The sequence below is a fragment of the Haemorhous mexicanus genome, chromosome 5 (genome assembly GCF_027477595.1).
Source record: "Haemorhous mexicanus isolate bHaeMex1 chromosome 5, bHaeMex1.pri, whole genome shotgun sequence".
In the NCBI taxonomy this organism is placed as follows: Eukaryota; Metazoa; Chordata; class Aves; order Passeriformes; family Fringillidae; genus Haemorhous; species Haemorhous mexicanus.
Window position 1 is genome coordinate 37218224 of NC_082345.1, and position 26339 is coordinate 37244562.

The following is a 26339-nucleotide window of genomic DNA, read 5'->3' on the forward strand; positions in this document are numbered from 1 at the left end:
CAGTGCAATGCCAAAGCACAGCTAAATCACTCGTGTGAGTAATAAACACTGCAAAGACTGGTTTTGAATTGTGCTTTGCAGTCAGCCATATTTTCAAACCCAGGAATCCAAAACGTACCCCCTGGACAGTCACACAGGCTGCCAACGGGAAGGTATAAATTAGGTGCCAGGTAATCTTTCATCCACCTACTTAGACTGCAAATCTTTCTCTGGCAAATCTTTCATCTTGACAACCAGATGTTGTCTTTTGTTCTCAATCACATTACACCTGCAAACTGTCAGTGCATGTATCTCATGCACTGCTGTATGAGTAAGTCTGATGGATATTATGCAAATATCTCCAGATGAAAATCTGTTCTGAAAGACATTAAGAACAGCGCGTTGCTGCAGGTACCTTGCAACTACTACTTCTTGTGAAATGTCACTGACATCTTTATCAATATAAATGGAAATAAGAGCCTGAGTCAACTGCACAATTGCCCACCATAAGAAGGAGAGATTGTAATTAGAAAAGCACAAATCATGAAAAATTTGAAGTGTATGAGATTTGGTGACCCTCTCAAACTATACTTTGTTTCCAATAATTAGTTGAAAATAAAACTTATTTTCCAGTAAATTCAAAACCACATTTTATCCCCAGAGATTATTCCATTTAAAGCAAAATACATACTGCTTTTAGCTAAGGAAAACAGGCTGTGCATAGAAAAAACTTTATTATCTGTTATAGCTTGGTTCCTAGAAGTTGCAACTCTGAACAAAAACATTTTAGTCTTTGTATCTTCAAATGCTTTGTGGTTTGTAACGACTTCTTTTCTCCCAAGAGAAAGGATGGCTGTGCTACCCCCCAGGTTTTGATATCATGGAAATGAACTGTAAGTGAAACGGACAATAAGCACAGGGTTTTGTCCACTGCCATGTAGAATGAGAGAATCATAGAATGTTATGGCCTTGTCAAAACTGGCTCTGATCACTGCCAGGGCTGGGGCATCCACAACCTCCCTGTTCCAGCGTCTCACCACACACACAATAAAGAATTTTTAAAAGAAATATCTAGTGTAATTTGTACCCATTACTCCTGGTTCTATCACTACAGTTCCACTACAGGGGGACAAGGAGTCCCCCTCCAGCTTCCCTGGGGGCCCCGAGTGTAGACGGAGTGTAGAGGCAAAAGGGAGTTGGTGCTTTTGTACATCAAGCTGGTCTGAGGTGGTCCTGTCTAACCTCCTAAAACAAAGGACCCTCAAGCAAGTTGCTCCATTTAGTTCCTCTTTTCCAGTCAATTGGCTGCATGTGCCCTGTTTGCCAGCGCAGGCGGAACACCGACGTTGCCGCAGGTGACAGAAGTCGCGGGCGGGAACGGGCAAGGCAGTGCCTTTAGCGAAACTGCCCAACGGAGGCGGGGCTGCACTCCCACTTCCATGCCCCCCTCACAACTCCCCCTCACAGCTCCCCCTCTCAATTCCCAACTCCCCTTCTCAACTCCCACCCCCCACTCGGCCCGGCCCGGCCCCGCCCTCCTCGCGCGCTACCCCCGCCTCCCGGCAATCTCGCGGGATTATGCTAATGACAACACCACCGCCCCGCCTCTCCGCTCCCCGCCCGCTCCGCGCCCTCCCTGGGCGGGTGAGCGCGCGCGGCCGCGGTGCGCTGTGGGATAGTGGCGGTATAAAGTGTACGCTCGGCGCGGCCGTGGCTGAGGGGGCCGGCGCGAGCGGGGTATGAAGATGGCGGACGCCAAGCAGAAGCGGAACGAGCAGCTGAAGCGCTGGATCGGCTCCGAGACCGACCTGGAGCCGCCCGTGGTCAAGCGTAAGAAGACCAAGGTGAAGTTCGACGACGGCGCCGTCTTCTTGGCCGCCTGTTCCAGCGGAGACACCGAGGAGGTGCTGCGACTGCTGGAGCGGGGCGCCGACATCAACTACGCCAATGTGGACGGGCTCACCGCTCTCCACCAGGTCGGTGCTGGGCCGATCGAGGGACCCCTAGCCGGACTGGGGCGGAGGGGGCGCGAGGCTGGCCGAGTCCTTCCCCCCCCCTCGGAGGAGGAGGTGGAGGAGGAAGGGGCCGGAGGCGGCTGCGCTCCCTCCGCTGGGGGGTGTCGGGGCGGGGAGGTGGCGGCAGGGTCAGCCTGGGACCGGCCGGGGGCCGCGGGCCGAGCCCCGGGCCGGCGGAGCTGCAGGGGCGGGAGGTTGCACCCCCTCCCCACGGGCAGGGCGTCGGAAGGGGCGGATGGGCCTCTCCTCCGGCGGGAAGGAGGTGCCGCTGACCCTCTTTCGTTTTCCCCTTTTGGCAGCGCTTCCCTGGGAGGGCTGGGGGGAGCGGGCCCTGCCCCGTGTGGGCTGAGGGGGCCGGAGGCAGGTGCCCCCCGGCGGGGGAGAGTGACCGCAGGTGAGGCGAAGCGGGCCGCCCTCGGGGGGCGCTTCTGCCGCTGCCCCTTGCCCGGGATCCCGGTAGTAGTTCCCTGCTTCCCTGGTTTCCCCGGTTCCGCAGTAGTTTAGCCGATTAAAACCCGCTCGTGTGTGTGCGGGCGGCTGAGCTGAGAGACGGATCATCTATTTTTCTCCAGTTTCTAGGGGAAACCAGTGTTTTGTTCATTATATAGAAACGCGTATCAGTAAGGGGCTGCTTGTTTTCGTTACCGATGGCTCTCGCCTCAGTGTGAAAGCTTAACTTCAAGGGTAGCAGGGGTTTTATTTTTTTTTTTTTCGTGCGTTGGAAAGTAGTAAAAAACCCAATCCATTTTGCTTTGTTCTGGTGTGGGTATGTGGGAGGGGTGTTGCTGCCGAGGGAGGTAACTTTCACTTGGGCCGGGGGGGGGAATGGACGGGAAACTGGCTGTGAAGTTTCCTCAAAATGGATGCTTTGTGCATGTTGAACTTCATAGCAGTCTGATTGGAATCTCAAAACGTTAGCCAAATAAGGAAAGGCTGTGGCAATCCGGAGATAATGCGGGTTTGCCTGAATAGTTTTTTTCTCTAGAAGGCCAAAAGCTTCCACAAAATATTGGATTCACTGAATATCTGGAAAGCAAAAAAATATTTTTGGCAGGCTAGCTACTTGTTCTTAAGTTTAGAAGTTGTTCAGTAGTTTAAAAAAATATCTTAATGGTTATGTGTTATAGGTTGATCAAGTAGAAATCTTCCCAAAATGGTTAGATGAGGTTATTTCTTACATTAAAAAAATGAGATGGTGAATTTGTTTTCTCCATCCTATATAGGTTTTTCAAGGATGTGAGGCTCTAGAAATACATAAACTGCCTTGCAGAACTGGATAGAATCCCCCTTTGAGCATGGGATATAAAATTCTACGACTCTTTGCTCTGTTTGCTGTGTCTGAGTTGTCACTTGCTCCCCTGTGTAGGGTGTTGGTTTACTTTCAGTTGTGAACTGAACTGGAAGAATGAGTGTGTGTTGTGGTTAAGCCTGTCAGCGTGTTACTGCAGCACGGTTACCTGACTGCAGTCTAGCCTGTCACTTCATTGCACGGTTTTCTGTATTTATCCTCCTTTATCAAGTTATGGTCGGGTCCTGCTTCCAGGGAGCTCTGTATGAGAAGCCATACCTTAACTGGTTAGATCCTTGGGTCTGCGAGTTGCTGTACTCCAGCCGTTGGTAGAGAAGGATGACATTTAGTTTAACTCTATTGTTAAAATAAGAGAGGGCGTTCTTTCCTTCTGATATTCAGAAGGCATTTTCAAAATGTCTGTGGTACTGTGTACAAAAAAGCTCTCATCGGGGTAATTCTGAGCATATTCTCCCCCTATTTTGTACGTTGTAGTCAGCTTTCTGTTTGGAAGGGCAAAGTCTAAGGAAACAGAGGTAAAGATTTACATGACTGCTAAAATTCTTGCTCACGCTACTCCTTTCCCCTCCCCTCCTTGAGTGATACCAAAAGACCTTTTCTGATTTTATGATACTGAAAGTAAATAAGATCAGTTGTGAAGTTACAGTCCTCTTGAGGCAGTACAGTAAGTGGAGGTTACCTGTTGCTATTAAAAAAACCATAAAGCAGATGCATGCCTGTGATGACTCTGAATGGTTTCACTTCATTATTAATGCAAAATCATATTTTCTTCTAATATGCCATATAAAAGGTGCAAATCACACATGATGCAGTCTGTAGCGTGAATTAATTTAATCAAATTTGGCTGCAGAGTGAAAAAAGCTGTATCTGTTCTCAAAGGAAGCTCTTCAAAAACTTGTCCTTCTTCCTGACGCTTTTGACTGACTGTTGGTAATTGTGTTCAAGTCCCTCTTGTGTTTAAGATTGCCATGGAGTGCTGTTGCTTTGTGGTACTTTGGTTGGTTGGGGTTTTTTTCTGTTTTGTTTTGTCTGTCAGATCCCATGTAGAAGACACTGCTCTTCAGAGAAATGAATTTATCTTGGCAAAGGTAAAATTACTGTAGTTTTTTCAGTTGTGTCTTTTTTGTCTTCCATCAATTTATTTTTTCCAGTTATTGAGAGCAAATGCATATGCCTGAAATAGTAATAGAATTAAAAATTTAATGTAATATCTAGCTTTTGATTTTCCTGCTACATATGGCAGTTATAGGAAGAGACTTAAGCTTTGTTTGATTTTTCACAGCCCTGGTAGTTGGAAGTGCTGAGGGGAACGTACCATTAATTCTGAAATTCTGGTGAACTTCAGATCTGGTCTTTAATGGAGCATCAAGCTTTGTTGCTGAAGCCATTAGCTAGGCTTTTTCTCTGAGTGGGGTAGAGTGCCATCACCGTCAGAGAGCTGCCTGTAGAATTGTTTCTCTTGATGCATACGGGAAGGAAAACAATTACTTGGTAGCTGAGAGGAGGAAAGCGAGGAGGATATATATAGGTACTTGCTTCAGCTCTTGACAGTGCCAGTGAACAGATTTTGGTTTTTATCTGCATGTGCACAAGTGAATGGATTTGAGTGCATCATATCTGAGGACAGATGAATTAAATTCTTTGGTATCTTGCAGAAGAGGAAAAATTATCATTAGGTTATGGTTATTATTCCTCTACAGAATTTTGAGTTAAAGCTCACTTTAAGAACTTGTTCTACACAAGTCCTCAGGTTAGGCCTTCAGCACAAAGGACAAAACTGATATGTACTCTTTTCCTATCTATGAGATATATATGCAATGCAGGATATTGCAGCAGGATACTGTGTGTTGTGCTGCATGATCTGCATTATATACATATTTTGTGTATGTATCTGTAAGACCAGAAAACTTCTAAATGAGAACTTTAAATTTACAATCAGATGTCAATGCCATTACTCTAGTGGAGGTGGAAGTTTTGAATGTTGCACTCTGACAGCTGTTATGCAGGATGAGCTCTAACTTGAAGTGCAGCTTTTTAATCTACCTTAACAGTGGAATGTAAGGGGAACTTGAGAAAAGAAAGAAGCTCAAAGGTGAGCTGTGACCTTGCAGATTTTTAGTGTCTCTAGAGTGGGGGGGGGTAGAAGCGGCATATTCTGAAATAATCTTAATAAGAGGCTATGTAATATTATCAGTAAAACCTGATCTTGTCTTAGCAGGTATATTTCTTGAGAGTGGGATTCAGTTCTCTCGTCCCGAAAGCTTAACGCCTATCATTCCTCAGAGATTGGACTCTCTTCTGCTTTCCTTGGCTTTGATGAAAGAGAATTCAGTTCACTAGCTCTGACTGGAATTTATTGCTTAAATGGCTGAAAGTAGTTTGTCTAGAAGTTACATAGAGCTTTGTACAGGAAAGTGGAGCCCACCCTCTCTGGACAGCACCATGGAAAGACTGCATGTAGTGGGGAGGGACCATGATGTGGTCAGTTTCCTGGAAGGCTGGATTTCCTGTGTGCATTGCTCCCCTGGGAACACCGGATGTGCAGTATGGAGTACCTGCACACACCTTAGCACTGGCTGAGATTAGGCTGTGGTAAGTTATTACCATTTTTGCAGCCTGCTTTTTGACTGTCCTTTTTTTCTGAGGCTGCTCAGACCTAGGAGATGATAACCTTGTTTTTGGCCTCATTCTCTCTGGGTGAGGAAGGTGAGTGCTGTAGCCTGGTTCCACCACACAGCATGTAAAGAGCATATCCTGCTGTGCTGATCTCATCTGTTCTGGGGAGGGTACTACTTTTGAGGTAAGATAAGGGAAATTGTCGTGGCTGTTTGTGCATGGGGATCATTGTGTAACCACAGGGGATGTTGTTGGTGAAGGCCCCAGCTCCTGTTGAAGGATTCAGGTTGTCTTTTTTGTCTGTGACAACTACAGTTTAATTAAACAAAATTGCTCAAAGGCTGTCTCTCTGTATCAAATAGCGTTTTTCTGCAACTCTTTAGGTGCTCAATTGAATGTGAAGGTGGGACTGTTTTACCAGCATTATAGTTACATACTAGTTTGCAGATAGAGCAGTATGCAGTGTTAAATAGAAATTTTGATTTGCTGTCACTGTTGTAGGACTCTGCTGTGTTTATCCCTGAATACTGATTAAGATTGTGTGTTTCACAGAATGTTTGCTTACTCTTTCTGAGTAAGGACAGTTATTGCTGTTATTTCCTTTGGGTTCTATGAGATTTATTTCTTTGATAAGAAGTCCCTTCCTTTGCAGGAGTTTTTGCAACTGTTTATGTGAAAAGTCATCAGGGCTTCTGGTGGCATATTCTTAGTACCTGATATGGTAACGAGTATGGATACCTTTGGCACCAACTGTGTCCTTGTTAAAACACCCTTTCAAACTGCAGCCAGTGATGCAGAAGGAGCAAGAAATCTACCAGTACTGGATCCCTTTGCCTTAGAATTTGGTAGAGGGCGTTAGGGCTGCACTGTCTGTATTCCTTCTGATGAATGGTAACCCAGGTCATGTATTTGAGCTGGGGCTGCAGCACATTAAGCTGTAAGAGCAAAGACCAAGTTGCCAGAGTCTTAAATATCTAGAGTGTTTGCATCATAGCAGCAGCACCCAACAACCAAGGGAAATGAAGGTATGGAAATAGCTCAAAGCTATCCTAGTAACCTCCCGGCTATGACTTCTACCATTACTTTTTCAGAGAATGAAAAAAATGGTGCATATGGTAAACCTGTGAACTTTTTAAAACTGTTGAGTAGGAGGACTTCATTTCGTACTGAAAGGTTGATGCTCAGTTACAAAACTCAACCTGCTAATCACCAAACCTCCTAATGCTCTCATTCTGGATGTTCTACCACTGAGAATTTTGGAGTAATTTGTTCAGCTTGTTTTATTATTCTTTTATCGTGGTGTGTCCCCCCCCCCCCCCCCCATTTATCAATGCTGCAAGATAAACAGAGAAAATGATTCCAGAAATAAATGTATTGTTGACTTCAATCAGTGATCAGACTACAGAGGCATATTTGTTTAAATTCTCCTTTTTGATTGGTTCTTGTGTGGGCCCCAGATCCTTCTCTCTGTAGTTACAGTAGCTAGGTTCAGATGGTACAGTAAGTACTTGTTATCCTCCTACTGATGTTGTCATCCAAGATTTTAAAATTTTTTTTAATCTTTGAAAGGGAGGCAAGAACAGGGGGAAAAAAGGTGGGATTTTTCCATAACATACTGTGAGTATAATAGTGGGTATTTGAATACTGTATTAAAAAATTGTGTTCTCCTTGGTGTTTTATGAAAGAAATGAGTAACAATCTCTTCATCCTTTTCTGTCAAGTCTGAACCTAGGATTTCTATGTATTTTCATTGCTATGGATATTTCTTGTGCACAAACAGAATAACCCAAGTGAATTCTAGCATATAGAAATTACTTAAAGTATTTAAAGCCAGTTTTCATGTTAGTGTCACTCACAGGTTTCTTGAACTTGCTAGTCATGCAGGAAGAGTTCTGCATTCCAGTGTAAGAATGAATTCTTCTGGTAGGAGCTTAGTATTTACTGAAGCTAATGTTCAGGGACAATTTCTTTTGGTCTCTAGATATGAATTTCATTGTAGCATTAATGCTGCTTTTACAGTACAGCTTTGTCTGTGATTTTCTATGTGTTCTAGTATATTTTTGGTATTATTAGAGCACTTTCTCATGATCGGTCATCTGAAAGCACCTTTTAAGAGTAGATGAGGTGTGCTTTTGTATGTATGAATAAAATTGATATGAACACACTTGATTTAAGGCCTTTATGTTTTTATCATTGTGGTAGCAAGAATGCTGTTTTACCAAATTATTGAATTTCAGTTGTTAGCTAAATCTGAGGGTAGGAGATGGAAGCAGTCAGTATAAATCACTAGTAGATTTACCACTCTGGAGGGATCTGTATTCCAGGTTTAATATATGCTACATTGTAGTTGGAACAGATGGTTTGACAGGCTCTTGTGCAGTTCTTTACTTGTTTATCCCTTTGCTCATGCTCTCAGTTGCTCCCTTTCTCAAAGTTATTACTTAGGCTAGTAAGACACTTAGTGCAATCCTCTCAAAAACTGAGAGCCCAGCAAATTGGTAGTCTCTCTCAGTGTGTTTCCTGAGGCTGGACTCACACCGTGTGGAATTGAAGAACATGACCTCTTCTAGCAAATACTGATATTTTATTCAATGATATGTCCAGATGGGTTAGACTTAAATGAACTAATATGCTCTGAAAGCCGTGTGGTTGTAATTTTGAAATTGTAGCATGACTACAACACCTTTCTGGGATTCTTGCAGCCAAGAAACTGTAAATTACATCTTATTACTGCTGTATTGTAGTATAAATATAGATCATACCAAGTGAGACATGCAGCATATGAGGGCATTTGCCTAACAAAGGTTTTGTCAATGCCAAAGAGTATATTTTTCTTCATTGATCTTTACAACCGTAAAATGCAAACTGGAATGCAGCTGTAAGGCAGTGGAGCCATCCCTAAGCTGGTCAGCCTCTGATGCTGCTGGATGGGTGGAGACATTCCAAGCTCCTTTACTTTCCTATATGCATTCCTGAAATGACAGTCAATGGAAAGCGTGGCATAAGAGTAGCAGCATTCCTCAGCTGTTTCCTTTCCAGTAATTTCAAGTCTGTAAGATAGAATACAGGAAGGCAAAAGATGATCATGATACTTAGTGGGGGGGAAGCATTGTTGAATTTTTTTTTTTAATGCATTGTTTTGACAAGACTTGGTACCCAGCTCTTGTGTTTCAGTTATTGAGCACACTGAATCAGCCACTGTGCTTATCATGGAAACTGAATCTTTGCCGGCTCATTAACAAAACCAAAATTAGAGCAATATGATGAAGTCCTTGAACAAGGCTGTTTCCCATTTATGCCTGAGTGGTGTTAGCACTTAGCCCATTAACAATATATTTGTTAGGCTAATGGCTTCTAAAGGTCTGTTAAACAGAGGGAAGTGCGAGTTGGCTTTAAAAAGAGGGTGAAGCCCCTGAGAATCAAATGTAGCCTCATTTTGGGCCTACACACAGAAGTAGGTTTATCTTCAAGATGGCAAATAAATAGTTCCTACACTACTGTAGTTTCCGAATGCTTAAATTTGGTCTATAACTAGCCCATGACCATTGATTCTGATACTAAACTATCTGTAAGCTATTGTTAAAAGTTGTTGTAGCCCTAAAACATTCAAAAAGGCCTAGTCTCTCACTGATTTTTTTTTTTTAATATTTTTTGTTCAGTCTGAAATATGCTTTGATTGACTTTCTCGTGTTATGATTGTAATTCAGGGTCTTGAGTTGGAACTATCACAGCTTGCTTTGATGTGATCAGTTAGCCTGCTAGTGGTGATTATTAGACAAGTTTTAGTTCTGGGGTGATTATTTAGTTTGGGAGTTTGTTTTACCGCCCTGACTGTGAAGCTAGAAGAGTAACCAGAGTCATTTGTATAGATACACTTCTTGAGTATTTGAGGTTTCTAGTATATCAGGGAGTTAGTTGCCAATGTTAGCTTTGTGTTCTAGATCTGATATATATATATATTTAGATAGATCTCTTGTTTTTTCAATTTCCTAGGGTTTTCTTTTTTTGTTCTTCATGGAAGGACTAAGGTGAATGTTAACATGAAACCTGTTTGTTAGTAATTCTAACAAATCTCCAATCTTATAGGATGAGCTTATTTTACTAGTTTTTTCTTAAAATTCACACTTGAAGCAACTATGTGTCTTAGGCGAAATAACAATATCTTCATCTGGTAGCCAAGGTGAACACATCTGACAAGCGTGTATGTGTGTGGTCAGTGATGCCTTCTGAAGCAGTTAACTTAGATGAAGCTTTCACTGAGGAGCTGCATTCCTCTGTCAAAGCAGGGATCCTTGTGGGCCCCTTTTGAAACTGGAATACTATCTCAGACTAACGGCTTTGAAACTTTCAGTTTACAAATGTCCTGAAATTTGCTTTAGTGCTCCTGACTGAAAACCTACGCAGTCCTTACTGAAGTGGAAAACTTGTTATTTTAAGGCTGCAAAGCAGGTTGTCCCAAGTTTTAAGAAAAGTGTTGTTGCTTGCAGTGTGTTTGCAAATAGATGCAATTATACTTGAATAAGTAAGCTTAATTAAGTGAATAATTTTATCAAAATAAATCGATAGTGTATCTCCCCTCCCAGTGATGAAACAATCTGAAACTACTGGTATTATTTCCTAAATCAGTGTGAATTATGACTACTAGTCCTGTATTATAGAAAATATAAGTAACCTGCTTATTGTTATTGCAGCATTAAGTTTTTTTTTATTTATATTTTTATGAAAAGTCAATGCTCTTTAACTTGTTTTGCTAATCTGTTATTTGGAAATGTTTTTAAACATGGTGCTTTAACCTACTCAAAATTTGGGCAAAATTAATTACCTTAGGTTTTATCCAAAATGAAGACTGAAAATTGGGGTGCCAACATTGTGTCTGCAGGCCAAATGTAGACTCCTGATAAGTAATAATCTCATTTTTATCCAATCATACAAAACAATGTCTCTAGAAAGTGTGCCAGACTTCACAATTTCCTACCACTTTTATTTTATTCAGCTACGGTAGCAAATTGAATTATTTTAGGTCCTATTTTTAATGAGGAGCCTGCACTTCATCTCCTCAGTAGAAAATAAAAGTTTAGCGCTTACCTCTGAAAGAAGAATTTGTGTGTAATGTCAGTTTCTTGATTTCTGAGTATAACAGAGCAGAGGGGGTGAGTTGTGCTAGTACTGGGACTGTCAGTGGCTTTTTGTTTATGAACCTCCCTCAACATGGCTTTTTGGTCACTCATTGTCTACTTCCTCGCAGACAGCCTAGCCAAATGCTTGGCACTTGGCTCTCTGTAGCTGTGTTTGTATGTGTTAAATAGTGATAGTGAATGCTAATGCTTGTATGTCACAGTGCTTATCAGGTATTTGTACACTTGGGAAGAGAAACAGCTTTCCTGCTTCTCTGCACAGGAGTAACTTAACAGGTCTAGTGTGTTTGTGCTTAACACTTCTAATAGACTTATTGAATATTGAAGGTGGGCTTTGGCCTGATCTATCAAGCATGACCCCTAAGAAAGCTCACGAAGTTACTGTAGATACAAGTCTTACCTATAGCTCTAGGTAAATATAGCAGTGGGGAACAATTTGGTGCGAATTATATATTTTATAAAGTGTTTTATCACTTACCCATGTGGGGTCTGGGGGTGGGAGAGCTCTTCTCAGTTGTTTTCTCAGCAATTGAGGAGGTTACTGTACTCTGTAATAGTCAAAAATGTGTCAGTTGTAATTATAGCAAATAGCATTTGCGAGCTCAAGTAGCTGTTAACATGTGACTGCTGGAGATGAGCACTATTAGATTTTTTTTCTGCAAGAATCCTAATTTTGTATGAATTGCTGTACCTGTGGACAAAGTGTCATGACTTTCTCGAGCTTAATCATTAGTACGTTCTATGGCACAAGGAACATGGAAACAAGAGGTTTTTCTTTATGTGTGTGGAGCAGTTCCCAAGAGAAGATAACAGCTTCAGTTTGACTTAGAGTTCACAAAAACTAGGAAAGCCTACTAGAACAAAATTTGTTATTATTAAGATGGTGGGTTTCAAAAGCTGTTGCGGTAATTACGGTTTGGCATCCTTTTTTAGACTAAGACACCTGCCATGTCAGGTGCATATGCTGGATTAAAACATAAAACCAAGAAAAGCTCTGGCATAGAAAAGCTGGCATGATAGGAGTCCTATTAAAAATGCTAAAATACTTTTCCTTTAAGTTTTTTGTTAGGGTTTCTTGTGTGTGTGGTGGATTTTTTTTTTTTTTTTTTTGTCTCCAAAACACAGTATATAAATAAAAGCATCACTAAAAGTTGAAGGCAGGCAAACTGTGGGGATTCAAATAAAAGACCAAATAGCACTTAAATGCAACTTTCTGTTAAGAAACCTTGGCATCAGAGCCATATCTTCTTCAGTGACATCATTTATCATCAGCTGCACAGAGATATGACTGAAGTGTTTGCTTTAAGAGATGATGTGTAATTTCCCCCTTTTGGGAGATCCTCCAAGGGCTTTGTATCTCAATAGCTTCTTACCTGCACATATTTTAGCAAGTACTTTGTCTTTTCAAGACAAGCTCTCATGGCAGCATTTGAAAGACTTTGTTCTTTCATTTCTTGTAGGAGTTTAGTTTTTTCTCTGTAATTATCTAATTTTATTTTATATTGCCAAGTTAAATGACTTAAATATGGGAGAATTTTCTTGGTGCTTTTTTCCCCTATTCATTTTGCTTTGTCATTTTTTGCTGCTGATAATGTATTTGATAGCATGCTTTGAATTCTATTACTGCTTGAGGGGTGCTTATGCAGAATTTAAACAATTAACAGCCTAAGTCAACTGATTTGGACTGCTTCATTGCAAAATATTACTTGGATTTTAAACTTTTAAGTCAGAATCCTCACTTTTTAAAACAAAAATTATTTAAAATCTGGCTTCATCTGTTCTGCAGCTGAGCTCATAGTCAGTTGTAAAGCTGAGGAGTGTCACTTAAACAGTTAGTGATGTCACTCCTAGTTATCAATACACTTCTGTACTTATCTTTTCATAGTTGTGATTCATGAGGCCCGTATTACTCCACACAGTTGCGTAAGTTTCTCTTTTTAAGAAGAGAACCTAGATGAAAGTGGGCATTGGGAAACTAGGGTAAAAAATAATCTGATCCTAAGATGGAACAGTGATAGAGGTAGGAATTTTTTTAGTCCAGGTAGATTGCCCCCCTTTCTCTTTTCATGTCCTCCTGTCTCCTTGGTCTACTTGTGTTACAGAAGCTGGATTTTTGACAATCAAATCCATCTGCCTTGTAGCTTTTAATAAATAAGCAGCACTGGTTGGTTATTGGTGCTTTTAGAGTTATAACATCAGTCTTCAAATTCAAGTCTTAATCTGTAATTCTGCAATCTTCTTGCAGAGACCTTAACAAGGTGCTGGTGTTTACAGAAATCCAGCATGTGCCCTACTTTGATTTCTTTCTCCAAGAAAGGTCTGATGAGGCTTGATTCATTTAGTACTATCAGCAACCACTGAGACATATATTTACATGTCTGCTTTTCCTCCTCCTTGTTAGGATACCTAAGATGACTCTCCATACCCCCAAACCCATGAGTGCACTATAAATTTTTCTCTGGAATGTTTTAACTTTGCTTAATTGCAGAATACAAGGAATTGTTCCTGTAAAGCCAAATATATAAACCAAAGGTTTCTGTATACTTTGGCTTTTGTCAGCCTCAGAGTGTAGATTGTGAAATGTTTCTGGCACTTCTGATGACTCTTGATTCACTGAGAATATTATGACTCTGTTAAGGTATTTATCTCCTTAATACCAATTATTTTTCATATAATCATAGAATAATAAGGATTGAAAAAGACCTTAAAGATAATCTAATCCCAGCCAAACCCCTGCCATGGGCAGTGACACCTCCTGCTAGATCAGGCTGGTTAAAGCCTTACTAAAACTGGCTTTGAACACTGTCAGGGCTGGGTCATCCACAGCCTCCCTGGGCAGTCTGTTCCAGTGTCTCACCGCACTCACAGTAAAAAAATTTCTTTTAACACCTAGTCTAAATTTCCCATCTTTCTATTTGTACCCATAACTCCTATTTCTATCCACTACAGTTCCTGACAAAAAGTCATTTTCCAGCTTCCCAGTAGGCCCCCTTCAGGTGCTGCAAGATTGCTATAAGGTCTCCATCAGCCTTTCCTTCTCTGGGCTTAACAGCCCTGATTCTCTCAACCTGGTCTGCCAGGGATGTGCTTCATTCCTCTTACCAACTTTGTGGTTCTCCTCTGGGCTTGCTGCAACAGTTTCATGCCCTTATGTTGAAAACATCAAAACTGTACATACCACTCCAGGTGGGGTCTCACGAGAGCAGAAGAAAGGGGGAGAATCTCCTCCCTTGACCTTCTGACCACACTCCTTTTGACACAGCCCAGGGTATGGTTTGCCTTCTAGGCTCTGGTCTCGTGCTGACAACTCATGCTGAGTTTTTCATCAAACATCACCCCGATTCCTTTTCCACAAGGCTGCTCTCAGTCATCTCTCTGCCCAACCTGTAGGTGTGTCAGGGTGAAGTCCAGTTTTAGTAGTGCTCTGGCTTTAGAAGTGGCATATAAGAATCTTTCTTAAAATCTTAGGTTAAGATGCAGATAGTACATCAAGTTTAGGCACAATGCGGTGGTGAGGGGTTCTGCAATCTTCTTGCTTTCTGCATGTAGGACTCAAAGTTCTAGACAGTGCAGTGGTTTGAATTTTATCAGTTGGTGTAACCTGTCTCTATGATATCAAATGTTTGGAAAGAAGTTATTAATCGCTGTAGTCAATATTGCAGAAAGTTGTCAATTTCTTAGAGGATAAATATGATTCTCTCCTTGCCCGAAACCCTGTATGCATACAACAGCAATACTGTTGTCAGTTTAGCAGGGAATGAGGAGTGGAGGGAAGTTCTTCCTAATAAAGATCACAAAATCAACTAGGTTGGAAAAGACCTTTGAGGTCCAGTCCAACCTATGACCTTAGACCACCTTGTCAGCTAGACCATGGCACTAAGTGCTGCATTCAGTCTTTCCCTAAACACCTCCAGAGATGGTGACTCCACCACCTCCCTGGGCAGCCCATTCCAATGCCCAGTGACCCTTTCCGTGAGAAATTTCTTCTTAATGTCCAACCTAAACCTCCACTGCTGCACTTTGAGTCTGTGTGCTGTTGTCCTGTAGCTGGTTGCCTGGGAGAAGAGACCGACCCCCACCTGGCTACAGCCTCCTTTTAGGGAGATGTAGAGAGTGATTGGGTCTCCCCTGAGCCTTTTCTCCAGGCTAAACATCCCCAGCTCCTGCAGCTGCTCCTCACTGGGCTGGTGTTCCACACCCTTCACCAGCCTTGTTGCCCTTCTCTGGACACACTCCAGCATCTCAAGATCCTTCCTAAACTGAGGAGCCCAGCACTGGACATGGCACTCAAGGTGCAGCCTCAGCAGTGCTGAGTACCAGAGAACAATCACTGCCCTGCTCCTGCTGGCCACACTATTCCTGATACAGGCCAGCATGCCACTGGCCACCTGGGCACACTGCTGGCTCATGTTCAGCTGCTCTTAATCAGTGCCCCCACGTCCCCTTCTGCCTGGACACTGTCCTGCCACCCTGTCCCCAGCCTGCAGTGCCGCATGGGATTGTTCTGGCCAAAGTACAGGACACAGCACTTGGTCTTGTTGAACCTTGTATCATTGGATTCATTCCATGGATCCAGCCTGTCTGGGGCCTTCTGCAGAGTGCTCCTACCCTCCAGCAGATCAGCACACACCCCCAGCTTGGTGTTGTCTGTGAATTTCCTAATGGGAGACTCAATCCCCTCATCCCAGTCATCAGTAAAGATACTAAACAGGACTGTGCCCAGAGCAGCTCATGGGGGATGCCACCAGGGACCATCCATCAGCTGGATGCAGCACCATTCACCACCGCTTGTTTGGCCCAGCCATCCAGCCAGTCGTTAATCCAGTAAAGGGTGCACTTGTCCAAGCCATGGGCTGCCAGCTTTTCCAGGAGTATGGTGTGGGAGATGGTGTCAAAGGCTGATTTGTAGCAGAGTGATGGGGTCTTCTGGAATAACTAGGGAAAGGTAATGTGTCTGCCCCTTTCTCTGTAAAGGGGATGGAGGGAATGAGAGTGGCCTTTAATTAGAAAATTACAGTGTGCACAGTGTCTAAAACAGAAAAATACAGCAGGGCTGTAATGTACTGGCTGAATAGACTGGTCGTTCATGATAAGGGAATCCTCCCTTTAGCCAGCAAGGGGTGGCTTTCTGCAGTTGAGTCAGTGGTGTGGCTGCTTTGCTGTCTTGGATTTGAATATGTACTCTGAGGCTTGTTTAATGTGAGACTTTTGACTTGCCATGAAGCGTATCTCTTCTTTGTCACAGGTAATGTCCAGAAAAGCAAGAATCAAGGGGAAGTGTTGCATCTCATCAAAACAGAGCAAAAGGTCTGATTGAACTGGTTATGGTAAAGGCTGTAGGACTTGGAGTATTGAGGAAAGCTTACTGGAAACCTCTTGCTGAAGATCCTATAGTTACAAGCAGCCATGGTCAAAATAAGTTGCATTTTTGCAACAGAAATAGGTATCTTTTATAGGCAAGTATCAGAAGGTTATAGATTAGAGCAAACTCATAATGACTTTGTTTGTCTACATAGCCTTAGAAGTATTTGGAGATCTCTGACTTTCTGATCTATTTCACTTAAACAGCTTTTCATTTCTACCCCAGGGAGTGGTAGCCTGTTTTTAAAACAGGCTGCTGTGATGGCTATTGTCTAGGTTGATATGCTTTTCTCCCCTCCCACTTCAAGTGTAATTTATATTTTATATAAATTTAAAATTTATATAACATTGAGTGGCTTTTATTTGCAGCTATTAAGAGGTGTCTTCATGTCATATAGTTTCTATTGACTCTTGTGATGTTCCCTGTGTTCAGGATTGAATAGGCAGGTGTGCTCTAGAACCTTCAGATGTGTAGGAATGATGTAATTAATCTGCAATATTGCCATGTCTTCATACTGTTTTCAGAATTTGCAGTTACTGCAGTTACTGTATGGTTAGAACAGGTGTTTAGCTGATTGATAGTGCTCTTCAGCCATAAAACAACAAGCTGAAATTTTCTCTTTAAATCTCTGAATCCTTGATGCAATAAACCTTCACAGCATTCTTTTTGAGCTTGAGAATTGAAGCCAATGTTAGTAATATTTTTTTCTTTTCTTTTAGAAGAATGTTCAAATTGACAAGCTTTAACTTCAAGTCTCCGTTTTAGGGTTAGTGTTGGCTTTGACCTGTGATTTCAATGTAAGTGTCACCTACAATTAAATAATTCCGAATTTTCTGTATTGCCATAATTCTTTCCTTTGTTTTGCCAGTAGTCGTAACAACTTGTACTTTTACTAAGCACTATAAATCACTGATACTTTTTTTCCCTTGATTTCCTACAAAGAACTGTGGGGAAGGAGAAGAATGGATGTTCTGCATTTGCTAATTGATAAATGTTTGAGTTGTACATGCCAGTGAATTAGGAGACAGAGAAATCTTTGAATGCATGAAGCCAAAATCCTGGCTCTCCATCACTGTGATATGGGATTATTTAGCTTGTAATTTCATACAGCATTTAAGCTAAAACTTCTAGAAGAATATATTAAATTCTCCAGTAGCAGTTGAATCTCAGGAGTAAAGTTCAGGGCAACTTTTGTCTCAGTTGATGAAGTCCTAGTAAACTTGCTTTGATGAACTTAAAATTTATTTTGTGCATGTACTGGCACAGGCAGCTCCTGCAGCTTGTAACCAGCTATGATGTGTAATCAAGTATAGCCAGATTGCTCTGACCTCCTGCAAGCTGGTCTCCTAAAATGGAAATTATCCATTTTGCAGATGGAAATTGGAGCCAAGCAGCTGTGAATTCCAGGAGACAAATACTGAAGCAAACTCATAACTTTGGTCTTCTGTTCAAAAACCAAATGACAGTTGAGCCTTGCATTTGCTACTTGCTTTCCGTCTGTGATTTTTTTTCCAAGAAGTCAGGAAGTATTTGTATGAAGGCCCTGCTTACTATCCAAAGTTTTTTGTTTCTTTTTTCACATAAGTCTTTTCTTTGTAATACTTATTTTCCTTAAGTTCCTCTCCTAAAACAACAAACTCTTGCTATTCCCCAGCCTTTTCTCCCATGGGTGCTGTTTTAGGGGGTTAGTGTTTATTTGCACTGAATCAGCTTTTACTGATTGAATGGCAGGAAACCAGGATAAGCTGACACATTTGTACATTGTCATGCAGGAGTGATGCTGATCACCTGCAGTTGCAGAGGTTGGTGTGGAATTGCATAGCTGTAAAGCCTATTGAATATAGAAGTGACAAATCATAGGCTTAAAAGGATGCTTCCATAAATCTGTGGCTCAGAATTAGATGTACTGCCTAGATGAAAGATCTACTGTTTCATCCTTAGTTTAGCTTTGGAAATTGAAAACAAAAATGGGTGAAAATGTATTAATTGCTAGTTTTGTGCTGTTCCCAGGGGACTACTTATTTAAGCCTACAAAACCATCATTTAACTGTTGTAGAAATTTTTAGTCTGTGTGAAAGCTTGTTGCATATTTTAGGTTTTCGTGGAGGCTTGCAACTAGCACTACTTCAGGTTTCATTTTTGACAAAAATCTGACTTGTAGGCAGAAGCAAAGCTGGCAATATATGCCGGCAAACCACCAAACAGTTCTGCTAACATGTTCCTAAGAGTCCTACTTAACCTGGAAGAAAAATTTTGCAGCTTCCTTAATCAGTGTTCCTGCTAGCCATACTGAAACTTTGTCTTTAAAGAAAAAAGGCTTTTGTGATTATGCCCTAAGGCTGCAAAAAAACCCCAACTAATGCATTGAAAGGTGCAAAATTGTAGGGATCTTTCCCAATAGCCAGATCACACTAAGAATTTTGGTGGAAAGTGCTTTTTGGGTGACCATTAAGAAGGTAAAAGACAAAATAGAGCTGTGGTTTGCTAAAAATGATGTAGAAGAGAAAAACCCAAAACACAACCAAAAAACTTCTACTGGTCCTTGAAGACAAAAAATCTGCTGTTGCGCTGGTTTTACACCCTTTCTGATTTAGCTCTCGAGTGGTAGATGCAGTGAGCATGGTACTACTTTCTGTTATGAGGTGGGCTGTATATAAAGTATCTTTAGATGCTAGTTGTTCAGTGTCTGGTGGAAGGGGTTACTATTTCTGCCACTGAAGTATCTGGAGGATATTTGCTTAGCCTTTGTCTGCTTACTTTTAGGTGGAGTAAAAATGAGGGATTTTTTTTCTACTTTAAAGACTATTTAAATCTGCATTATGAGGCTTTTGATTTTTAGGGTCTAAGGAATTCTGACTTCTTCAAATCCTTGGCCATGGAAAGCAATACATAACTAGAGATAGGATGCTTACTGGAGTTATCTACCAATCTTCTGTTTCTTGCTGTATTCTGGTGCCTTTTTTTCTGTTCCAAGGTTACCAGAAGGAATAAAATTATTTTTGCTTTACACATCTTTTTCCTGTGTGCATTTAGCCAGCAGTTTCAGAATGCTGTTTGATATTACATTGACCTTGATAGCATGCAGTGTGGTCTTTCCTGTTCCAAGCAAGGAGTTTGTCTCCAATCTAAATGCAAGCACACAGGCTTCAGTCTGCTGAACATCGATGTCTTTGCTCAATCTATTCCTGGATCTCAGAGCTTACTTTTTTTGGCAGGTAGGTAGGCATGTGTTGTAATCTTTCCACCTACTGCAAAGTTAGTCTGGACAGAAATGTGGTCTTAATTCCTGAAAAGCATTGCACAGGAAGCAGAGAAATTAGTGGAAAGGAGGAGTTGTTGTAGCATACCAAGCAGAAAAGGTTTGTTACAAAAAGAGAGTAACAAGTTTTTTTAGTAGCAGAGTGTTCTTTGTTCCACAAAGCAGAAATGTAAAATGCAGTTGTTAACTTTAGTGCTGTGTAAGTAAGCAAATGTTTATTTAATACATGGGTTATCTTACATTCTTAGAGTTTGCAGCAATCTTGACTTACACTGTCTTTTGACTTTTTTTTTAATAACATGTGAATAGGGTGAACATGTGACTGAGGGGTGCCAGGGTGCACTGGCTTGATGAGAAATAAGTTTCAACAGAAGGTATTTTTGGGTGTGGCTTTTTTTTTGTTTAAATGATTTAGATTGTCTGCTTTGAATAATGATTCTTTGAATTGGATACAGAAACGTGGATGCCCAATATAGTTCTTCAGGAGTATTGTTTGGGGAGATCAGGACTTTGCTGGTGTCCTAACTAATGTTTGTCGGTCTGGTTTTCTTGTTTTGTTTTTAGGGTTTTTTTGTTTGTTTGTTTGTTTTTCTTTTTGGAGACACTGCTGGATTTTCTCCACTCCGGCAGCTTTTTGGCTAATGAAGCAAAAATCTCTTCCAGAAAACCTGAATTACTCCACAGATGTGGATATAGGTCTTTCTGGAGATCCTGGTCTGATGTTTAGAGCTCTTAGTTGTTACAGTAGTGTGGGAATTTATGTGGTAACTGCTGTATTCAATGGCTTTTCTCTCATAATGGGCCTGACTTAGAGACACAGCAGGAATTCCTAATGAAACAGTGGCTTCACTCGTGCTAGGCTTCGCATAGACCTCTGAAGACATCATTCTGCTCTACAGTGCATCATTGTGGAAGATGTCTATGAAGTTTGGGGAGGAAGAACACCATCAAATACATGAGATATACTTGCTTGAATTTTAATGTTTGATTCTTTTTGAAGAAAGTTTTTTTTTTTTTAAGCTTATTATACCATTGTGTCAAACATAGATTGTACTACATTTGTATCTGTCACTGATCAATCAGTAATTGAGGGGCACTATAGTAGTACTGGTGGGGAAAAGTTCTCAACATTTCCTGGGCTGTTTGGTGTTTGCTTTGTGGTGTTTTGGGGTTTTTTTTAACTTACCTTATTTAATTGGGTAGACAAAATTATTCACCTTCCTTAGGGTGACTTTACTCCAACTTGGAAACTTTACTCCAGCTTTGGCATTTTTTGGAAACAGGAATGCTGTCATGTGAAGTTATCTGATCTTGAAAAATGTAATTTTTTTTTGTAACAGTGTCTTCACACATTTAAAGTAATAGCTATTAAATAAAAGAAATGCTGTTTTGCTGTTTGAAGAGTTTATTTCTAATGTGACAGAGAGGATCTTTCAACAGTCTCTGATTTTTATTAAGTTTTCATTTATAGAAAGCGAAGATCCTAAAGTAATAAATTAAAACTACACAATTGGTTACCTTCTTTCATATGAGATGGTATAAGTTTAGATCTCTACTGGTAAAAAGATCTAATCATTCGGTCTCTAGAATCAATCCAAGGGGTGATAAAACTGTTGCTATGTACTTGAGGGCAAAGAAGGAATGGGTTCAATTTTGTACACTGATATTAAAGTAGTTGAAAGATTCTTTTTTTTTTAATAAAAGGGCTGTAACTCTTGCTTCAAGCTCATTTGAATTGTTAATTTCAGCAAATTTTATCTTGCTTTAACTATGGTTCTGTAGTTGTGATGTTCTGAACATGCTTAGACTTAAAGCATCCAACAAAAACAAAATAGCTTGCTTGCAGTAATGGAAAAAATGACTCAGTCCAAGTTGAGAACAGAAATTAGCTAAAAGGCAAACAGTAATTCTTAAAACAGAAGCTAAGTTTAAGCACTTCATAAACGACATTGAAGATCATCCTGTACTTCTGGTTTTCCAGTTACACGAGTGCTTCAGTCGTGTCACTTCTAGTAAAAATTCCCCAGTTTTGCTAAATAGATTTCATACTTTGGTGTGCTAGGATGGGTCTGCTGCTACCTTAGTTCAAGAACCATGAGACAACACAGTACAGTCATCTGAGGTTAAGGTACAGTTTAACTGAGTAAACTCATGCTGCCCGCTTATAAGTGACACCTGAAGAGTAAGGGTGGTGCTAGTTTGCTTGTCTTCTGCTGTGTGCTTCTGTGGAGTCATGAGGAGACTGCTGGTGACACAAGGGCCATCAGCTGTTCAGCTTCTCTGGTGCTAGTCTGCATGCCAGACTTCTGAGATGTAGATCAATTTGCAAATGAAAGAAATAAGCCATTTCCTTATGAGCAAGACAAATAATGTATTGCAGTTCCACATTTAACCTTCATTTAGACCTCATATCTTCAGTTCAAGACCTTAAGTACGGGGTAATTTTGAATATTAAGCATTAATAGGGAAGATTGCTGTAATTAGGGAGTCATTACTTTATAATTGAATGAGGCTAGCTCATAGATGTCTCATATAAAGAATGGTATTAATCAAATCAACAATAAGGTGCTTCTTTCCTTGGATTCTTGTTTAATTCAAGCTGTTCTAGCTATACATTTGCCCAAGCTGAAGCTAGTATATAGAATGTTCTTTCTAAACTACATAGTCATAGTCTGCAGTGTTACATACATGTCTGACTACAGGCCTAGCAAGAAGAGGTACCTACCAAAACAGTACTTGGAACTTGCATTGTAATGCACGTTGTGACGCTTTTTCTAGACATACTTCTTTTGTTACCTTTGTGCTCTCTAAATACGCTTATAAATAACATGGCAGGAATTAACTCTTGATTTTATGACATCCAAATGAGCTCCAAATGACAGAAAACTGGCTTTGTTGTCAGGTTTCTCAAGGGGAAGTGAAAATTAAACACAGAATCACTTCTTTGTCAAGGTGATAATTCTGTGTTTTCCTTTTTTTACCTTCCCACATCCAGTCTTGGCTCCTGCATGAATGCTGTCTCCATTATGCAGATGGCTTGAGGCACAAGCATGCATAGACTTCTTCTCTAGATAGCATTATCTTCCTAAATAAGAATGGGGAAGTTCTGGAGCAAGGGCTTTGGTGTACCTTTATAGGCACTGGCCACATTTCAGTCCAACAGTTTTCTAATCTCATTGTTAGACTCTACAGACACCTGAACACAGCAATTTAAAGCATAAGGAAAATTAACAGTGTGAGCCCCCTTTTTGTTATTTGTGATAGCATAAATTCACGTTACACTTCAACTTTTTCACCAACAATTGTTGATCACTTTTAAGAACACTATGAATCAATGCCTGACACCTTAATCTGAAAACCTCAATTTTCAACGCTTGTGTAAGAAACAATAAATAATTTTTTTATAAGTCTATATGGCTCTACCATAGAAGTAGTGAGAAACAGAGTCAAGAATTGGATCTTGCTTCTGCTCCTGGAAACACTTAAGCTTCTGTAAATACCACAACTTCAGTAGAATTATCTGTAAGGCTTGCAGATTTGTGGCCAAACTCTACAGCCCTTGGTATGCTTGGAGCATCCATTTCTAGTGCTCAAGTTTAAAATGATATCTTCTAGGTTCTCCAGAGCTATAGCTATAACTTAAGCACATCTTTCTAGATTTTCCCTTCTCTATAACAATAACTTGTATCCAAGCACGTGATTTGCATCTGTTTTAGCTAAATGAGTTGCTTAGTAAAAGGAACTATCTATGATAATACCTAAACCTGTTTTACAGCAGTATTTATCAAAGTACTTTTTCTGATCTGTTAGATAATTGTATGTTCTGTTTTTGGAATAGTGTGGTTAAATGCAAACCCTAGAGCAGCATGATGGTGTAAGTGTATTTTGTGTCACCATGTTTTTTCCTTGCCATCTTCATGTGCGACAGCTCAGCTCAGTTTTATCAGCTTGGTTAACGATCTTATCCATTCATAATGTGTGGGTGTCCTGTTGCTTTTCATTAAGGCTGTAGGAATTAATTCTCATAACCATCTTAAACCTTTTTCTTCTGAAACTCGATATGTACGTTGATTTTAGTGCAAACCTATACATATTTTATTGATGAGTATATCGATAAAACAATGTTGTACAAAGATACAAAGAACAGCTGCAAAGTTACTGGAAGTTTCTTGACTAGAAAGTGACTTGATTTGGATTCAGGTAGTCTGGATCTGAACAACTTCGTCACTTTGAGCTCAGAAAGTGAGTGTTGCATTCTGCCACATATCTTCTTTCACAACTGTCCTCTGCAGTTGAGATGCAATTTTGTGACTGAAATGAGGATGAGCACTGCCCCAATGTGTGTTCAAGGTCAGCTGTTAGTAGGTTTTCAAAGAATGCTTTACCTTTGTGATCTTACTTGGCTTAAAACTTAAAAATCACATATTAAAACTTTTGATTTTCCCTGACCTGAATTTCCATTCTTTTCCTAAATGGTTGTGAAGACTGGTGGGCTGAATTTTGTTGATGATCATTGTTACCACCTCTTCTCACTATTCCTGGTCAGCAGGAGTGGAATGAGGAAAGGGGAAAATATGAACTGATTCTAAAGTTTTTAGGTAATGACTGCTAGTGACTGGATAAGAAGGCCCAGAGTGACTGTGCAGCATCAACTCCTGTTTGTGTAGAGCCCCATGTCTTGTGCACTGCAGCTTAAGATGTTTAATTGCAAAGTATGTGACCCTTTTTGCAACCTGTTCTGTCTCAGACATTAGTGATTTTCATGGGAAGAAAGTAAACTATAGCCCAGAGTAACTTGTAAAGGCAAAAACTCACCTGCCATCTCATTCCCTTCTTCCTCTTGCTCCCTAACGTGTTATAGAGGAGTCTTGTGATATTCATATGTCTGCATGAGTTGTCAACTGTCAACAACTGCTAGAGTTGTCTTTTGCCTAACCTAATTCAATCTAATGAGTAAGTCCTCAGCAGAGCAGTAGTAGTAGGTTATTTTCTATGCCATTCCTTAAGCCAGGAGTGTTAATATTTATTGCTTCAGTTTTACTCAGTGCTTTATATTTAGTGCAGGACTGATAAGGAGCGAATTTGAATCTAGAAGTGCATCAATACAGTCCTTTAAAACAAAAGTTCAGCATCCCAGCTGAGGCATCCCACAGAGGCAGTCTCTGTCCTTAAAGATTTCTTCTAAGGAGAGCCCATGTATGTGGCTTTTTGAGTCTAAGACCTTGTAAAATGTGATTTTAGCAAGTTGATACTCTGCAGAGCAAAAATATATTTGTAGCTACTCTGAAGTTATCTGAAGTAGCTTGGTATAATGGCACATATTTCTGAACTAAGAATGCATTTACTTTAGATAGGGGTATAGATACTGTGAACTACAGTGGTGTTGTTATTATAGACTAAATGCCTCCTTAAGCACAAGTAGGCAGCTCCTGTGCATTCCCATATTCTGTTGACAGCTCCTGTACATTCCCATGCCCATTCACTCTTATGTAGGGAAGTTTAATTTGTTGACTTGGCAATCAGTGTGGTAGATGAGCTTGCAGTTGGACAGCAGTAACTTCTAAAATGCTGATTCAAGAACCAACTGAGCAGTCCATTAAATTGCTACTTAGGTCCACCCAGTGACCTGATTGTGAGAACTAGTCTTAGCTCTCCTCTGTGGATAAAATTACATAAATCTACAGCTTCTTAAGGAATGTTTTTAATTCCAGGGAATGTTAGCCAAATGAATTCCAAACTTGAGTCGAGATGGCTCCTGATTCACAGTCTGGCATATAGGTTTCAAATGTGTTTAGCCTCAGGGTCAAATTTAAGATCAGGCTAAAGTTTGATCTTTTACACAAATATAGTTGTAAATTTTTTTGTATTTTTAGCATGGTCACATACGTACTCAGTTTCTGTAATAAAACTGGTTCTGGGTCTTGTTTGGCTACGCTCTGCTTAGTTTTTCTGCTTTGTTTTTTGTTAATGTCTTTGTTAGATGGAGTATATTTGCTGAGGTGCAAAAAGGCAGCTAGGTCTGGCAAGAGCTAACATTTGCTGGAAGGAATAGTTCTGTTCACATTGTGTTAATCTACAAGCACATTTTTTTGTCCTTAGGAGTCAATGGGCTATGTGTTGATTGACGAATTACATTCTAGTCCTACCTAAAGTAGGTGCAGAATGTCCTGCTTAATTCAAGAGATGGGGTAGTCTGGTTTTACTGTGAGGTTTGGATATCTGTTTAAAGCAGAAAACCAGTATTGACTAAACTATGCATTTTATTGGCAAAATTGACCTTTCATAAAGGTCAATTACGAATTTCTTATCTAAAAATATTAATGCAAATATTAAGGGGAGGTAGTATATAAAAAGTATGGCAGAGTTCTCTAGAAAATTTGATCCTGTGAGAAGTGTTGCTTCCCAATGTTTAAGTGCTTGATTCCTTCTGAAAAATAAACCCTAGAGCTAAGAAGACGCTGTTGTCATGCTGGCACATCCCTCTAACTGCAGCTTTTTGTATTCCTGTATTTATATGTCTAATCTTGAAGTTCATACTTATTTCTTTCTAGCCCCATCTTCTAGACTGATGTTTCCTTCCATTGTCTTGAAAGCTCCCTTGCCCTTCTCAAGTGGAAACCCTACAGTCCTCTCTGTTTTACACCCCTATCTGTTCAAGAATGTT

General features: G+C 40.5%; 1 protein-coding gene across 4 annotated transcripts in view; it reads left to right on the forward strand.

Annotated features, from left to right (window-relative positions):
- The first annotated feature begins 1610 nt into the window (after positions 1-1610).
- Positions 1611-26339, forward strand: part of PPP1R12A (protein phosphatase 1 regulatory subunit 12A) — a 112573-nt gene continuing 87844 nt past the window's right edge. For all 4 annotated transcript variants that reach the window (XM_059846860.1, XM_059846861.1, XM_059846859.1 and 1 more), the window contains exon 1: positions 1611-1955. In XM_059846860.1, the coding sequence (XP_059702843.1) occupies positions 1719-1955 (237 nt within the window). In that variant the 5' untranslated portion in view covers positions 1611-1718. The remainder of the gene's footprint in view (positions 1956-26339) is intronic.